The 18,914-nt window shown below is 44.7% G+C and overlaps 1 protein-coding gene across 1 annotated transcript in view; it reads right to left on the bottom strand.

Annotated features, from left to right (window-relative positions):
- Window positions 1-3,401: 3,401 nt before the first annotated feature.
- LOC139048031 (uncharacterized) overlaps window positions 3,402-18,914 on the bottom strand; it is a 42,239-nt gene continuing 26,726 nt past the window's right edge. The window contains exons 11-15 of the mRNA XM_070522383.1: window positions 17,110-17,231; window positions 15,473-15,590; window positions 14,701-14,874; window positions 10,107-10,217; window positions 3,402-3,732 (exon numbers count right to left, since the gene is read on the bottom strand). Coding sequence (XP_070378484.1) covers window positions 3,589-3,732; window positions 10,107-10,217; window positions 14,701-14,874; window positions 15,473-15,590; window positions 17,110-17,231 — 669 coding nt within the window. The 3' untranslated portion in view covers window positions 3,402-3,588. The remainder of the gene's footprint in view (window positions 3,733-10,106; window positions 10,218-14,700; window positions 14,875-15,472; window positions 15,591-17,109; window positions 17,232-18,914) is intronic.

Genomic DNA, 18,914 nt, shown 5'->3' with positions numbered 1-18,914 from the left:
CACGTTATCTTGACTCTCTAGCGGCGTCAGCGGCATCCAGCGGTATCAGTCGGTCGCTGCTAGCGCTGGGGGGATGAAAGGGGGGCGGAGCTGGTTACGAGGCCGACGCCGACGACGACGCGAAACCCAGGAACGGACGCCAAAGAGCTGCGCTCTAAAAAAAAAGGAATGTAGAACACCAAGCTGCCTCAGTGCCGCGGCTGGAATGCCACAGTGCCAGCAGACCGCCGCCTCCGAGCGACGTGTAAGCGAATGCGAGCGCCACCTGAGCGGAACATCCGAGAAGCCCACGCGAGTGGCGGCGCCTTGCGCACACTTCCCCTATTCTAGCCACTGTACCAAGGAATCCACTGAAGACGCCACGCCATCTAGCGGTGCTACCGCGAAAGACCATGCATGGCGCATGTTCAGTTCAGTTCAGTTTATTGTCCTTAAAGACCCCCGGAGGGGGTATTACATAAGGGGTGGGTTTAACATAAGTTCCACATTTGGTACACTTCATAAGTTATATTTAAAGTGATCAATCACACGCTGTAGGAATGAAGACAGGCAAGTGATGCTAACAATGTCAGCAGGAAGGCCGTTCCAGTCTTTAGCTGCTCGAGGAATGAACGAGGCGGAAAAATGAGTGGTTCGGGCACGTGGCCGTGCGACTTGCTGCGGATGACTGGTGCGGTGAGAGATGCGTGCTGCAGGAACGATGTATGGCGCATGATGAAGGGTACTGAAAAAGAACTTGTGATAAAGCTCAAGACTAGCAATGCGTCGGCGATTAGATAGTAATGTTAGCCCGGATTGTGTTTTAAGTGCGGAAATACTGACATCATATGAATATTGTGAGTGAATGAACCTAGTAGCGCGGTTCTGAACAGATTCAAGTGAGGTGATAAGATATGTTTGGTGCGGGCTGTTTGTCTGATTATATATTCAGACAAACATTGCCTGAATATATATAATGCTCGTTCAAACCCGACTTGCACCGAATTCATCTTTAATTGTTATTTTTTTTTGTCATGAAGAGCGGCACACGCCCAGCATATTACCTAGAGGCCGCAGTTGGCACGAAAGAACCACTTCGAAGAGTGGTGCATACCCAATGGCACATACTCAGTAACATAAGTTGGCGCGAACGAGACAAGTAGGTTCATCGAAGGCCGACACAAACCCAGTGGTAGTAGTCGACCGACGGTTGGTTTTGAACTCTGTTCCCTCGGACCACCCAGTGAACCAAGTTGGCGGGAAGAATGTTAGATAGAGAGACAGATATGTCCGTGACAGGCGCGTAAAGTTCCCAAAGAATGCTAATCGCAATAAAACGCTTATAACACATCGCTTCTAGAAGTGCGATCTGTTACTTATTGCACATCCTATGGCTTCATTTGCTCAACTGCTTCAGCATACAAGGTATCTCAGCAGAAGCGGAAGCCAAGACATTGTATTCGATCCATCTCCGTTGTTAAACGCCTGTTCATGATCTTTGTCTGCGTGTAACATCGCTCGTTCGTCTGCTTTTTTTTTTGATGGCATTAATGTCGCCGCGTGTAAGCAGCTAGTAACGTGGCACCTTTTTAAATCTTGTGCGTTTTTCTTTGCTGCCTGGAAGTATAAAATTGTAGCAGCTGTCGTCACGGAAAGAAATTTGTTTGTTTCTCTCAACTATACCCTCAAAAGCACATATTACCCTCTGTAGCAACTTACAAATATCTTGGTATACATATCACCAGTAATCTCTCGCGAAGCGTATATCTCCAACGCTAACCGCATGCTCGGTTTCATACGTCGCAATTTTTCAAGTGCGGTTGTTCCCGTTAAGTCACAACATTAAAAAATATTGGTACGTCCCAAGATCGAATATGCCTGCTCCATTTGAGACCTTGGTCAAGCTAATCTAACAAATCTTGAATCACTTAAGAACAAGGTTGCCCGTTTCATTTTATCAAAATATGCACGTCACGCGAGCGTATCATCAATGAAACTGACGCTCCGTTTGCCAGACCTTGCAGTACGTCGTAAGTTTATCCTTCTTAAGATTTTAATAAGATTTACTAGACTAATTCAGTTCTTAAAGTTGAGTTGTTCCTTCCCCCAACCTACATTTCACCTCGCGTCGATCACCAAATGTAGGTGGGAGTATGCAAGTACAGATATACAAATATACGAATACAAATATAAATACAATCTTTCCGCGACGATAGCTGCTGCAGTTTCATACTTCCGGGCTGCACAGAAAAAACGCACAAGATTTGAAAAAAAGTACGATATGACTAGCTGCTTACACGAGGCACGTTGTCTTCAAACATGCAACGAATGAATTATCGATGCTTTGTTACCACAATAAAAGTACAGTTATGTGTATTTTGGTCATTAAAGGTTTCACAACATTACCGGGGAAGTTACTGTAGCTTATCCAGTTTTCGTAATCTTTCTGGTGGAAGCAAGGCCTAAACCAGTTTGTAAGATACACGGATTTTGTACACAAAGCATTGCTTGATAAATTTACATGTGACGTACGTAAGTTGCAGAAAATTTCATTTATTAGAAAGCTATTCAATTATTTACCGTTTACTGTCTTTTGTTTCGAGAGCCTGTTGTTTATTGTTGTTATTGTTGTTCCAATCATTTATACCACGCACTGCCGACAACTGGAACCACCTTCCCGCCTCTATCGCTGCCATCTGTGACACCACTAATTCCGAGAAGATTGCCAACGACTACATATGTACTCGCCACTCCTCTGTGTATGCCCCCGGCTCTTGAAAGTATGTAAATAAATAAATAAATAAATAAACAAATAAATAAATAAATAACCTAGCTTTAAAATTTCGCCATTGAAGATTTTGTGTTCAAATCAGTATTTTGAAGTCCGGAAAAAAATTTCATTCATTACCTAGCTCACAGCAAGAAACTATGGAGTTGCTCAAGAGAACAGTTAACCAAACAAAGCAAGCTGCATGCTCGTATCACACGCGGAATTTTTTTAAAGCTAGGCACGAGTTAGCTGAAACACTCTTATTGTGTCATCTCGACTGCCGAAATGGAAGAGTAGGTAAAAGATATGCCAAAGGTCGGGTGTTTACCATAAATAAAGTGAGAATTAAACAAAAAAGTATCAAACTAAACCTCTGGGTGCCTGCAACCTGTGGGTACAGAAGTAGGATAGATAGAGGCAGCTGTAATAAATCATTAAAGCAAACGTAATGTAAAAATTTCGCTTACACGATTATGACGAGCCTTCAAAACGTGGCACGTACCTACAGCGGGAGATGGGCCAATAATCGTGTGTTTAAACGTACATATAATTTCAGGAACGAATTAAGCCCTGGAAAAGGCAACTCCGCAAAGGGGATAGTGAATAAATGAGAAGTTGAACCAGATGAATGGATGCTTATATTAAAAGGAAATAAAGACAACAATTTTCTCTTTATTTAGACTCGCCAATCTCGTTGGCCCAGGACATAGGTAATTCCAAGGACACGAATAAAGTAAAAAAAAGCAAACAAACCAATAATAATGACCCGAAGAATCCCTTCGTAATATTTGTTTTTCATTTACTCCTCCGGCCTGTTCGGCAAAGGGGCGCGTATGACGTCAGCCGAAGCTTTCTATGTACTCCTTGAATGCCTTTTCTCGCTCCTTGGGCTTGATGCACTCCCAAGTAACGTCGGAGAGGTGCGTGTCAAAGAGCATCCACGCAATTTTCTTGCGCAGCGGAAGCTTCATCACGTTGTCTACCTGTCCAGAACAAAATAGTGACAACGTCAGAATACTTACGGATACCTGCGGTAACATTAAGCATCTACACGTAAGCGAAGAACCGTTATAATGCCACAGCAGGCAGCGGTGACGCATTGACAACTGAACTGGAGTTTCGAGGCCACGATGAAGCTTTCCACACTTCTGAAGCGTTCTTTTCGCTTGTTCCATTAATTCAAGCAAGATTGAACGAGTGTGTAAAACAGTGCTTTCTTAATTTCCAAGCGACGAAGAAAGCACTTTGTAAACAATCATCGTTTGGGGTAAAAATCGGTGAGGCAAGAACATTGCATGCAACAGTTTAGAAATGCCTCCACGTTTGCCCGACTCAAATAATTTAGAGAGATTTAGCAGTGCCAAGTTACCGTGCGCTAAGTGCGGTAATACCGTACCGGTCCAGGATTGCGCATGCGCGAACATTACCCTATGGTATGACTTTGCGCATGGCATACTAGACGGTAAGGAGTCGGCAAGGCTCGCCTGGCACCGTGTTTCGCGAGACGAGCTGCTCCAAGTCAAAACAGTGAGAAGCTGTTGTCAGCCACAGAGTCCACGCCGTGCATGTTCAAGTCTCGTGTGCGTAATTCACGATGATAGGACCAAGGCACGGGTTAGCATTAATTCACCTGCTGCGACACGACGAAGTAGCAGCAAGACAGCCCTTCTAACCGGGAGGAAACTTAGGCTTAACTGAACTTGTGGCCGTACAAGCCTTTAGTAAGCTAACCAGCGCTTAGTACACTCCGGCCAAATGAAATAAGGAGAATACTAAGAAAAGCGAAAATCACCAAAAGAAGAAACAGAAAATAAAAATTGACATAAAGAAGCACTTGAGGTTGGTGGCACCATCCGGTGACGCAGAGTTTACTTAGAGGCGGCGCAGGCTTTTTATAGCAGTAACTAACCATATTCTACTTGCCTGCAGGTGTAAAGTGCCGGCAGCGGTGCAACTGACAACAAACACTTCTATTTTTATATGTTGCTTAGACAGAAACACCCATGTAAGAAAAATATGTTTCACGTGTTGCAGGACAAAGTGTCACAAGAGGTCAATACAGGCATTTTGACTGGCGACTACGTTTGCTATAACCCGGCACTTCCGCAAAGAATAATATGTGTGGGGACAAGCTAAACCTTCCCAGTATTTGCCAAAAAAAAATATTTCGCGCTCAGCACATAGTTATTGTAGTCCAGCTGCAAGGCCCCAACGTTATCCACTACCATTATTATCAAATTACCGTACGCATCGAGCCGCACATGCAGCTAAAACGTCTTCGCAAATCGCGGTAGGTTATTACGAAACGGTAATACCGTACCGTATACCGCACTTACCGTACCGTAATACGGCCCTGCTAAATCTCTCTAATAGAGAGATTAGGAGTGCCGTATTACGGTCATTATCATCATCAGCCTGGTTACGCCCACTGCAGGGCAAAGGCTTCTCCCATACTTCTCCAACTATCCCGGTCATCTAATAATTGTGGCCATGTTGTCCCTGCAAACTTCTTAATGTCATCCACCCACCTAACTTTCTGACACCTCCTGCTACGCTCCCTTCCTTTGGAATCCAGTCCGTAACCCTAAATGACCATCGGTTATCTTCCCTGCTCATTACATGTCCTGCGCATGCCCACTTCTTTTTCTTGATTCCAACTAAGATGTCATTAACTCGCGTTTGTTCCCTCACCAAATCTGCTCTTTTCCTATCCCATAACATTCCAACATTCTTCTTTCCATAGCTCGGTGCGTCGTCCTCAGTTTAAGCAGAACTCTTTTCGTCAGCCTTCAGGTTTCTGCCCCATACGTGCGTACTGGTAAGACACAGCTGTTATACACTTTTCTCTTGAGGGACAGTGGCAACCTGCTGTCCCTGATTTGAGAATGCCTGCCAAACGCACCCCAGCCTATTCTTATTTTTCTGGTTATTTCAGTCTCATGATCCGATCCGTGGTCACTACCTGCCCTAAGTAGATGTATTCCCTTACCACTTCCAGTGCCTCGCTACCTATCGTAAACTGCTGTTCTCTTCCGAGACTATTAAACATTACTTAATTTTCTGCAGATTAATTTTCAGACCCACCCTTCTGCTTTGCCTCTCCAGGTCATTAAGCATGCATTGGAATTGGTCTCCTGAGTTACTAAGCAAGGCAATATCATCAGCGAATCTCATGTTGCTAAGGTATTCTCGATCAACTTTAGTCCCCAATTCTTCCCACTCCAAGTCTCTGAATACCTCCTGTAAACACGCTGTGAATAGCATTGGAGATATCGTATCTCCCTGTCTGACGCCTTTCTTTATTGGGATTAGGTTGCTTTCTTTATGGAGGTCTACGGTGACTGTGGAGCCGCTATAGATAGCTTTCAGAATTTTTACATATGGCTCATCTACCCCCTGATTCCATAATGCATCGATGACTACTGAGGTTTTGACTGAATCAAACGCTTTTTCGTAATCAATGAAAGCTATATATAAGGGTTGGTTATATTCCGCACATTTCTCTGTCACCTGATTGATAGTGTGAATATGGTCTATTGTTGAGTAGCCGTTACGGAATCCTGCCTGGTCCTTTGGTTGACAGAAGTCATAGCTGTTCCTGATTCTATTTGCGATTACCTTAGTAAATACTTTGTAGGCAACGGACAGTAAGCTGATCGGTCTATAATTTTTCAAGTTTTGGCTTCCCCTTTCTTATGGATTAGGATTATATTAGCGTTCTTCCAGGATTCCGGCACGCTCGAGGTTATGAGGCATTGTGTATATAGGGTGGCCAGTCTTTCTAGAACAATGTTCCCACCATCCTTCAACAAATCTGCTGTTACCTGATCCTGCCCAGTTGCCTTCCCCCTTTGCATAGCTCCCAAGGCGTCCTTTACTTCTTCCGGCGTTATTTGTGGGATTTGAAATTCCTCTAGATTATTCTCTCTCACATTATCGTTGTGGGTGCTACTGGTACTGTATAAATCTCTATAGAACTCCTCAGCCACCTGAACTATCTAATCCATATTAGTAACGATATTGCCGGCTTTGACCCTTAACGCATACATCTGATTCTTGCCTATTCTTAGTTTCTTCTTCACTGCTTTTAGGCTTAATTCCTCCGTTTCTGAGAGCATGATCAACTCAATCCATATTATAGTTCCTTATGTCAGCTGTCTTACGCTTGTTGATTAACTTACAAAGTTCTGCCAGTTCTATTCTAGCTGTAGGGTTAGAGACTTTCATACATTGTCGTTTCTTGATCAGATCTTTCGTCTCCTGCGATAACTTACTGGTATCTTGTCTAACGGAGTTAATTTACCACCGACTTCTATTGCACACTCCTTAATGATGCCCATAAGATTGCCGTTCATTGCTTCAACACTAAGGTCCTCTTCCTGAGTTAAAGCCGAATGCCTGTTCTGTAGCTTGATCCGGAATTCCTCTAGTTTCCCTCTTACATCTAACTCATTGATTTGCTGCTGATGTACCAGTTTCTTCCGTTCCCTCCTCAAGTCTAGGCTAATTCGAGTTCTTACCATCCTATGGTCACTGCAGCGCACCTTGCCGAGCACGTCCACATCTTGTATGATGCAAGGGTTAGCGCAGAGTATGAAGTCTCTTTCATTTCTAGTCTCGCCATTCTGGTTCCTCCACGTCCACTTTCGGCTAACCCGCATTTGGAAGAAGGTATTCAGTATCCGCATATTATTCTGTTCTGCAAATTCTACTGATAACTCTCCCCTGCTATTCCTAGACCCTATGCCATATTCCCCCACTGACTTGTCTCCAGCCTGCTTCTTGCCTACCTTGGCATTGAAGTCGCCCATCAGTATAGTGTATTTTGTTTTGACTTTACCCATCGCCAATTCCACGTCTTCATAAAAGCTTTCGACTTCCTGGCCATCTAGACTGGATGCAGGGGCGTAGACCTGTACTACCTCCAATTTGTGCCTCTTATTAAGTTTCACAACAAGACCTGCCACCCTCTCGTTAATGCTATAGAATTCCTGTATGTTACGAGCTATATCCTTATTAATCAGGAATCCGACTCCTAGTTCTCGTCTACCGCACCTCTAACGTTGCATCTGAAAGAAGCTGCTCTGGCATGATGCTGTCGAAATAAAATTTTAAAAAGCGGGAGAAACTTGAGCTGAAAACCTCAACGCAGTCCTTGTAAATCAGCTGTCGCTATGACTGGCGGAAACTTTGTCATTGTAAGCGTTGATCTAATAATACTAAAAAACAATATCTTAATTTTTCGGAAACAAGATGTACTGAGCTTACAGATTTTCTTTAATTTGTGAAATGCGTAAGCAGCTGCTCCTAATTTGATGGTTTTATACAGTCTAACTATAGTGGGCCTTATGCTTTTTTGCCACAGTAAAAGTGCAGTCGTGTGTGTTTTGGCCATTAAATGCTTGAAAACATTACCGGGGAAGCTACTGTAGCTTTTCAGGCTTTCGTCATCTTTCTGTTGGAAGCAAGACCTAAACCAGTTTCTAAGGTGTACGAATTTCGGACATAAAGCATTGCTTGATAAATTTACATGTGAGGTAGATAAGTTGGAGAAATTTTCATTTCCTAGAAAGTGTTTCCTTTTCAATTATTTAACCTTTACTGTCTTTTCTTTTGACAATCTGTTGTTTATTGCTATTGTTCCCATTGTTTCAAACCTTGTAGTGAAGTATTTGAACGAGAAATTAGCGCTAGGATGAAACATCGAGTCAGGGCAAAGGATGCGTTTCTTTCGGCCACTGTATAGGGTGTTTTGTGAAAAAAAAAAGATAATGGGATTGGCAACAATGCTGAGGTACCTTATAGCATGTTGTTCATTTCTGTAGTCTGATGAGGTTATGGTGTGCGTACATACGTTTCAAACGCTACAGCATGAAATACTGCAGCTGTCAAGGACGACGCTGAGTGCGGCTAAGGCGGTTCTTGAGAAAATGACGTCTGAAGGAGAGTTTGTTGGGAGGCGAGTCGGTATGACATTATTCTGTGAACTTAAACTGCGTTAGGGACGAGGCACCGAGATTGAAGTAAACAGAACAAACTGTGTTCATCCTGTCTTCTTCCGCCTCGGTGTCTCGTCGCTAGCGCAGTTTAAGTTCACAAAAAAAATTACCGACGATTACGTTACTTCCTAATGCGAAATTTGAGCGCAGCAAATAAGCTGTTTCACCTTTTCGATAGATTGAGGCAAAGAAATCGAGCAACACATGTATGCGCTATCACAGAATTTTTTTTTATTTTTCACACGTATTCCTTTAACAAAGACTCCACTAACAGTTCTTGACAGTCATGAAGGAAGCTTTGTGGTCGGAGAAATAGACTGATATATGTTTGACTTGGTACACCAATGCTTGATTCTCAAAGACGAGATCTATACAAGTGCCTCGCGAGGTTGTCACAGCCGTGGGACGCGTTACGAGCGAGAGGAACGGGATGTTCTCCGGCATAAGTGTTAGGAAATTGCTGTTTGTCTTTATGTCAACATTAAAGTCCCCCACTACTAACATCGGTGTGGATCGATGGACGGTTAATGCGAGTTGCAGGAAGTGCACGACGTCTTTCGTGAGTGCGGTAGCGGACTCACGAAAGCGGTATCAGTCGGTCGCTGCTAGCGCTGGGGGGATGAAAGGGGGGCGGAGCTGGTTATGAGGCCGACGATAACGCCGACGACGACGCGAAACCCAGGAACGGACGCCAAAGAGCCATTTGTGTAGCCAGCCCTCCTCCACAGTCTCTCCTCCTCCCTTCCATCATCCTCCCTCGCCCGGAGAGCCGACAGCGCGCATGCGCGGCGGCGGAGCAGATTCGTCGGCGAGCTACGACGCGAAACCCAGGAACGGACGCCAAAGAGCCATTTGTGTAGCCAGCCCTCCTCCACAGTCTCTCCTCCTCCCTTCCATCATCCTCCCTCGCCCGGAGAGCCGACAGCGCGCATGCGCGGCGGCGGAGCAGATTCGTCGGCGAGCTACGACGCGAAACCCAGGAACGGACGCCAAAGAGCCATTTGTGTAGCCAGCCCTCCTCCACAGTCTCTCCTCCTCCCTTCCATCATCCTCCCTCGCCCGGAGAGCCGACAGCGCGCATGCGCGGCGGCGGAGCAGCAGATTCGTCGGCGAGCTGGTTACGAGGCCGACGACGTCGACGACGACGACGACGACGACGCGAAACCCAGGAACGGACGCCAAAGAGCTGCGCTCTAAAAAAGGCATCTGCTGCGAGAACTTGCTTTCGCGCATCTCAGCCGGAGTCTTCTGAATTTCTACTAGATACATGAGCCTGGATAATAATAAGAGCTGCTTAGTTTTCCAAGGTGAGGAGCACCATTCTAAAGCACGCCTATAAGAAGAATCCAGGCGCTCACCTTGCGCTTCATGGTCTCCCAGCTGTCGTAGAAGAAGACGGAAGACGAGGTCGCTCCAAACTCCGCCGGCAACTCGTCCATCCGACTTAGGCTCACCTTTGGATCACACACCTGCACGCCGTAAAAAACCGGTGATCTGTAGAAATGTATGTGACACTCACAACTCTCTGACTGATCTCACTTGTCTGAAGTTGTGCTGAGCGGAGAGCGCACAAGTTCAAGTAGAGCTTATGCTTTCGATAACGTGCCTTTGAACGTGGTGTTCCTTGAGAGCTCCTTGAGTTATACGGGGGTTGCTGCGCTATAACCACACGGACAACCGAAGTAGAAGTGGACTGGACGCGCGCTGTCCTTCTACTTCTGCTTTCCGTGTGTTTACAGCGCAGTAACCCTCGAATTGCAAGATGAACTTTCACCAGCTAGCCCAATTTGCCGCTCTACTCCTTGAGTTAGGGCAAGATGTTGTGCGATATTATTTAACTTTTTTCAAATTGTTATATAAGGTTTATTCGACCACCTCCTAAATTTTTGCCGATTTTTAACAAGTTTTTTTAAATGTTTACATCAAGTTTGCTCGGCCAAATCATAAATACGTGCTATTTTCTTTACCAGCTGTCCATGTCCTTTCTTTCTTCAAAGATAGTGGAGCAGCTTCTACTTAAATGTCAACTGGGAAATGCTCCAGAAGAGGCGACCAAGGAAACTGTGTATTTTGGTTACTTCAGCTTGAGGGGAGCCTATTGATCTGAAACATCAAGACGGAGCAGTGCTATGGTTTTCAACATTACAATATACAAGTTTTTAACATGTTAACGACCAGTTTAGCCGCGCGGGACTTCAACCGGCAATTTTTCCCGAATGTAACCCATTATCCAGTTGTGCCTTCTTCAGGGTGTGTCATGACGTTTTGTGTCTATGAAATGCAGACAGCAGGGGAGTATTGACCAATGGAATAGAAAAGGGCTCTATAACTGTGATGACTTTTACCTAGTAAAAAAATCAGGTACTTGCTTTTCGGGAATGTTGTCAGACGCTTTCAAAGAGGGCTTGAACTCACGCACCCACGAACGTTTTGCTCGATTCCTTACTTTTTCAATCACTATCAACCAAAAGTCGTGATTTCATTTGAATCAGCACCACTACGTTCGATTTGAAGCTCCCGTTGATGCGAAAAAACACGGTCATGTTCTCGTGCCTCGTTACCGACAACCTCGTGAAGCATCCTGCTTAAAAATTTATCGGCATCACTTGAACGGACACCCACTTCCACAACGCCCTTCGATGACCTCAGTCGCGTTGCACGCTCATTGTATACGAGACATCATAAATCACAACGCTTGCTGTAGTACCACTCTGTATTGCATCGAGCACTGCAAGAAAATCAAGCGAGGAGATGTGGGGCAACTAATGCTTAAACGTTTTTTTTCTCTTTTGTTTCGTGTCGGTGCTGTGCCTCGCGGCATTCGAACATTCACTTCATGGCAAAAAAAAAAAAAGCTGCTTACCATCTCGTGTGTCGCACAAGCAACGTAACCTTATGTAACTGCCTAGAAATGATGCACATTACATTTTCCTCTGGTTTCTCTGGATTATGCAGGGCTCAGTGCACGTTCTATGCACCGTAGACGCAATGCACCGACATAGAAAGATTGAAGGCGGTGACGAATACGGCTCAATTGTGTTTAGCGTAGAGCAGCTTCATCGTAATGCGTACTGCTGTTCATTATCGGCACGTGATTTACATCCTTGGAAAACTGACCCCTTTGTTCATGGAAATATATAGTGCTTGAACATTATGTTCACCTAATGTTAGCTGTCCCAAGTGTGTACGACTTCTCAAACTTGGCGAGTATAAATCGCAAGGATTTCATCAATGCACGTTAAGGCTGAACGCGAATTGCGTTTGAGGTCCACCTATTTCTATGTGTCACGTTTTGGGGACGCATATTGGCTGAGTCGGGGTTGGTTCTTTGTTACTGGCTGGCTCGTTGTTTGCTTTTCTTTTTCTATTGTGTTCTTGTCGTTTCATAGCCTGGCTTACACTTTTTTCTTTCCATTCAAACAACCGTTTTCCGCCATTAAAATGTTCAAGTAAAGCTTCCGTCCTCTGTTGGCTTCATTCTTGGTCCTCGTGGTTCGCGCTGCCCGTAACAATGTTTTCGACTTACACGGATACAACGCAACGCCGATACATTGGTGCCTTGCAAAGTCCCATCGAATTCACATCCCTGTTTCACCTTGTCTAAAAAATATCTGAGGGAGCATTGGATGGAAGTATGTGCACGGCGTCCCCGAAATGGTAAGTTTAAGCCTTGTGAAGAACTGAGAACTTGGCAAAATGATAAAACGAGTGCCATGTTTTTTTTCTTTTACCAATGGCAACATACGTTGGCAGAAAGAGTCCTCATACGCTACGTACGCAAGTCACAGGTTCATGTGCACAGTGAGAACGTGGAGTACTTGCGAGAAGTTCTGTAGCCACACTCCGAACGACATTATATAAGCTTGAATGTTCTGTTGCGGAAATACTATGGAATGCCACAGGATGCATTGAACCTCTTGAGTGTGTATACTTTTCAATTCACGAAAATTTCAAGTTACTTTATCGGAAAAGCTCTCGGAATCGGGCTCCAACAAAGCCGTCGAATGCAGTGCTGTGCTGGTAATTGTTGTTTCTGATTAATCTTGTGTTTCCTACCGTACAGGGTGGTCGTAAGGATTTGATCATCGTTGATCAAATCGACTCATCATCATTCAGGTCGTCCATAGAAGCAATGTACTGCTGAAATTCCACCCCCTCATGTAATACCCTTTCAATGGGGCCTTTGAGATGCTGATAAATAAATAAATAAATAAATAAATAAATAAATAAATAAATAAATAATATCTATTAGGGGAAGACCAACAAAAATTGGTCCACTAGGTTGCTACTAACCAATTGAGACTAAGCTCGAAGCGTGACAAAGAACACAAAAAAGTAAGGCACGCATAAAAGCGGTAGCATATTGTCATGTTGTAGTGACTACTGTCAAGACTGCGAGGTAAATACCTAACGGATTATTGGGTGAACTTGCACCCAGAACGACAAAGAACCCTGAAATCTCAGCAATAGCGGTGAGGGCAATCATCGGTAATTGACGCTGCGCTAGCTAGTCACGTCCGTCTGCTATTTAAACAAGAAGCATTATGCAATCTCGAGTAATAGTTGGTGCCTCCTTATGTGCATTCGAGAATGCGCAGTGCTATTTATAACGTCGCGCGTGCAATATCATTAAGTAGTATTGACGTAACATGGCGATAACTTTCATAGAATTTCGGATACGGCATAGAAAAAAACGCCTTGCGCCGAGCGATATGCTGATAACGGTGTTGATAATCCGGTCACGATTGATTACCGTCAAAAAATAAAAGATATAAAGTCGCGACATTATTGGTAATTAAGGGAGTAAGCGCAAGTAGTAACCGCAGAGTAGCTAGCTGTTACAATGAGGTTGCCGAAATCGCGCAGGCACAGGAGTGTGAGTTGGTCGATGCCGTATACCCGCCGTGGTTGCTCAGTGGCTATGGTGTTGGGCTGCTGAGCACGAGGTCGCGGGATCGAATCCCCGCCACGGCGGCCGCATTTCGATGGGGGCGAAATGCGAAAACACCCGTGTGCTTAGATTTAGGTGCACGTTAAAGAACACCAGGTGGTCAAAATTTCCGGAGTCCTCCACTACCTCGTGCCTCATAATCAGAAAGTGGTTTTGGCACGTAAAACCCCAAATACTATTATATTATTATCGATGCCGTATAGACGTGTGCTATAGGAGACCGCTGGGACAGTGCTTTTGCCTTGAAGTGGACGCACGCGTGGAAGAGGCAGCTTCGTGCTAAGGCGAGTCATTGAATGCGGTAGCAAGACCTGTAGTGTTGTAGTTACGGCGTCTCAGAAGGTTGGCCTAAATGAGGAGTGCTGCCAATGGCATTGCAGACGTCGATCGTAACCCTCGATGTCGATGGCCCACGAGACGACCGACACCGATAGAGAACCGTTGGCGTCTGTCGGCGCACGAAGGAGAGATTAGGTAGGTTTTTAGGCTGACGTTTGGTGTTGGTTCCGGTGAGGCTCATTATGCACGACCGGTGTGGCAAACACACAGAGCTCCTCAGCGGAAACCCTAATGTGTGTGCTCTCACAACGCTCACGATAGCAGCGGAAGAGCGGAACGCTACAATGGCTCCGGCAGAGCTGACCCTAGAGAATACATTTGCCCAAAATTATAACGAAATGTCATTTGTGTTTCATCCAAATTAGTAGGCTAATATGTAATTGTTTAATAATTCCTATTGCATTTTTCACGACTGAAGAAAGTTTTCTGCTTGTGAAAAACGCTACCTTAGGCAATGTCTTTACTTTCCCGCCGATAAATATGAATTTAGAGGTATGAAGTCACCTTAGCGTGTGGAATGCATTGGGCATTACTGTAGCCGCAACTAAATAAACATAAAAGCAAAACTACAAAGGACGCATTGAACGGAAGGTCGCGGGTAAACAGCCGGTCACCCGCAGCCTCTATTCCTCCAAGTTGTGCGCCTTTGCCTGGACACTCACCTGCTCGTACCCTACCAACACAACATCGGTGCAGGGCGCGTATGGCACCCTTTCCCGAGGCGTGGATGTGTCCGTCAGCTGGTACAGCATGACGCCCATCTCGAAGGACAGCCCCACGTAGAGGTCGGGGCGCGTGTACGCTGTCGAGCTTAGGAGGAGCGTCGCATGCTTGTCCTTTGCGGCAGTGAAAGAAAGACGGAGGGCACAACTGAGTAGAACGGCAAACGTTGGCAATTTACTATTGCTTTACATTCATGTCGGTGTCAAAAGAAAAAAAAACCACCTCGGTTTCATTCGAATTTGACGCATTCAAAGCGATAACAATGCACAGTGCTGTGTTTAGTGCCTCTCAAAACGCTGGTGTTCTTTTCCTGTTGCGCAAAGGCCCGAGTACGAGAAAAAAAGAATGTAACATTGAAATGCATGACCTCACAATGATGTATACCGACGCTTGGATTCCGCCACAAAATTATAAACAAAATGAAAAAGCCATAAGGCTTCCTTTGTACTCTCAGTAAACAACCTCTCACAGCAAAACCGACGAAAATAAAACTTTTTGGAACATCATCTCTTTCACTGCTCTGAGGTGACAGGATTCTTTTCTTTGGTGCGCATTTAAAAAAGGCGGTTTCGTTGACGTGTACATTTCTTTTTGTCATCTGCCGTATGTCGCTCACTCAAGAACATGCCTTTTCGAGCAAATTGGGTGCGTGCTAATTGCCGATCTAATAGGAATTTTCTGCATTCGGCTTTTTCTCCGCTGTGCACTCACGAATCCCGGGAAGTTGTCCCTAGTTGTCCTCCAGACGGTTGGTGGCGCCACCTGGCAACGCTCGCGCAACGCCATGGTTCGTACGCTGCTGATGCTGATGAGGATGTTGACGTCAAAGCTGCACACGAAGCAGTACGCAGCGACAGCGAATGCGTCAGTTATCCAAGTATGAAATGCTTAATGGGCGAGGCTCTCCGGGTTGTATTAAAGGTCTAGCAAAGTTTGCCACGCAGCACGCTTACGTAGCACAGCAGAGGTTTTTTCGCAATTATTAGATGGAAATCGGTACTACAGTCGTGAAAGGTTAGTGCAGGATTGGCGAGATGTACAAAGCGTTGTGTGTCTGCGTTTGAAATTTTGAAGATATCATGCAGCATATGGCAAAACTTGGCATGGCTAGCTGGATGACCTAAAGTAACGTACTTTGCTTGCGTGACCAATCGTAATGTCCACTTGGAAAATGAATGAACCCACTCATTAACCTCTTTGACTATTTTTTAGGGCGCATCCCCAAATTGCGAGATTGAAGACGACCAGTGTTGATTTCATCTTTGATTAGCCTAAATACTAAAATTAGTGTCACTTTCGAGATACCCTCCTCCGAACATCTACTAAAACATCCACCCGACGCAAAAATTACGATCATACCCGCTTTCCGCAAAATTGCAGGTGCCCTTCTCCATTATACCTTTATGCCATAAGTGATCTTTCAGAAAAAATGAAATAAAATCAAGGTTATCAGCTGTGCCAGAAAACCCTTTAGCATTTAAAAGAAAGAATAAATAAGTTGCGCCATAATGAAGCTAAGACGTTAACAAGTGCAATAAAATATTAGAGATGTGAGCGAACTGGTTATAGGGAAATAGTTGCACGTCATGACTGAAACGAAAGTTGCAATGTAACAAGGATGATGATGCACTGCAGGTGTCACTGTCCGCGAGGCCAGAGCTCGTGCTTAGCGGACATGTTGTTGGCTCCGTTGCTTAAATAAAGCGTTTTACATTTGGTGCAAAGTACAGTTGTTATGCAGCGCCTGACGTGGTCACCACAAATTTAAGAACCACATGCGTACATATGAAACAGAAACATTGAAGATGCCTATCAATATAAAGCGGAGATAAATAGCAACATTATATACAAGGTACAAGTGTATTTGAGAAGCACACCCAAGAACAGAACGTCAACCTTTGAAAAGAATAGCACCGTGTAGAAGGGTATGAAATGCTGGTAATAACTGAATATTTAAAGATACGGCAAATTATTCCAGTGTTCATTGAAAACCGAAGGTGTTGTTGTTTTAGAATAAGTAGTTGAATATTGTAGTACAAGAATTGATTTTCTTAATTTCAATAAAATTCAAATGGGTTGTGTGGAACTCCGCAAAGGGGAGGTAGTTTAGCCGAAAGGAAAAATTTCAGTTCCCACAGAAGTACCGCGAATGCTAGCTGTTTGCTTTTGTTGTTTTTTCTCAACATAGTAAGCCTTTCCTTACGAGTAAGATGTGAGAGGTTCCCTTCGTAGCTTTTAGGTACCTTTAGGCGAGGGTAGTTTCGGTAACTGGACATAATCGCCTCTAAAACCACAACGGTGCAAATGCTGTAGAGATTGAGACTGTATCTCATATGGACGCCGCATACTTGGCCATCACACCAAACTGCGTCTTGTAGACGTTCCAGGCGCCGGTGTCGTTGTAGTTCCAGATGCCTGCCGCAAGCACGATATGCGCGGATCGGTCACCTCCCATCAGCGTCCTCAGTTTCTGCGAAGGACAAGGCGTGGGGCGCTGGGAGCTGAAGCCCGTCCATCCAAACGCGACCAGCGATGGAATCGTGCATTGAGGAGCTTTTTAGCCGGTACACGGACACGATAAATCTGTTTGAGTAGACACGTAGACATCACGGTACGCGCAAGTTGAATGACAGTTACGCACCACACTTGCACCTTATACGGCTACACCATGTGGGACGTTAGCACCCCAAGTGATTGTGCGTAAGCGTTCGACGGTTACTCCGCACTTACGCCTTAAATTTTGGTCCGAATAGGGTACTTATGCCCTAAGCGGTATTGAGTTGGCTGACGCTTGCAGTGCAGTGAGTTACGCGTAAGAGCACTATGATTTGACTGAATCATTTATTGCGTGATTGCAGTGACACAAACTCACGTTTTCAGAAGCATACTAAGTATTCAAAAACGGACGCCAGCTACATGCAAGGGCCTGTCACCGGTGCAAACTATTGGAGCGAAGTTTTTCGGCAGAATCACACACGGAAGCTGGACAGAAGGAAGGACAATTAATGGCATAAGACTTCAGTGTGTTATTTGCTATCAATAAGACAGATAAGGACTGTATCAGTGAGACCTCACTTGTGCTTCGACCAGCTTATTTGATGATTTAGTCGTTGTTTGCTTGTTTTCTTGTGCGAAGCGGACGGGGCATATGTGAATCGACAATCTGAAACTTGTGCCTGCCAATTTGTAACGATGTTATGTGTGCGTGGTGTTCCTATCAAACTTATTTCGGAGGGCGTTCGTGTGGTCATGTTGTACCACGTGTCGTCTTTCTTCCCGTACTGGGTAGATGGAGTCTACACGATGGCCTTGCTTGATTTGACCGGAGGAATTACTAGCCACTCGTATTCAGTATGCAGAGCGTCCCGCGTAACTTGAGCCGAACATTTAAAAATATGCAAATGGCCACCTAGCACAGAACGAACGTAATATTGTTTGCCGTCGCTTGGAGACTCCGCCTAATTAAATACTTAGTCTTAAATAATTATTAAACTTTTAAAATATTAAAATTAGATCAAACGTGTGAATGAGAAAGCTGTGGAGCAACATGAAAGACTCCCGACACAGCTTTGTGTTGTTCAATACGTGCTATGCAAAAGTGTTTTTCCGAGTTCACGTGACAGAAGCCCGCAAATACACGTGAAATTCCCGCGCGACTGGCCGCTCGAGGCACTTTGCGTGCATTCGCGACCTTCTTTTACGTTCGGAAAACACTTTTATGTAGCACGTATCGAGCCACAGAAAGCTCTATTGGGAGTCTTTGTTGTTTCTCTACAACTATCTTAATGACACCTTTGATCTCATTATGATAGTCGATAATTTGATTATTTATTTAGGACTAATTATTTAATTAGGCGGTATGCCAAAAATATTCTGACTATGTCCAAGCGAAGGCAACCAACATTACCTTAATTTCGTGCTACGTGACATTTGCATATATTTAATGTTTGGCTTAAGTTTCGCAGGACACCCTGTACAACACGGCACCTTTCGTGGAGACACTCAACTAACATCCTCATCAGCGCACCGTTTTCAGTTAATTGAGCTTTAAACGTACAAATCGCATCAATCGCATGTAATTTGGTTGCGCAAGCGCTACATAGTAAGTGAATATGACATTACTTAAAAGCCAAATTTAACTGTGTGACTCTCA

Source organism: Dermacentor albipictus, chromosome 7 (assembly GCF_038994185.2).
Source record: "Dermacentor albipictus isolate Rhodes 1998 colony chromosome 7, USDA_Dalb.pri_finalv2, whole genome shotgun sequence".
Taxonomy (NCBI): domain Eukaryota; kingdom Metazoa; phylum Arthropoda; class Arachnida; order Ixodida; family Ixodidae; genus Dermacentor; species Dermacentor albipictus.
The sequence above is the reverse complement of the archived record's forward strand: the minus strand, read 5'-3'. Positions and strand labels throughout refer to the sequence as shown.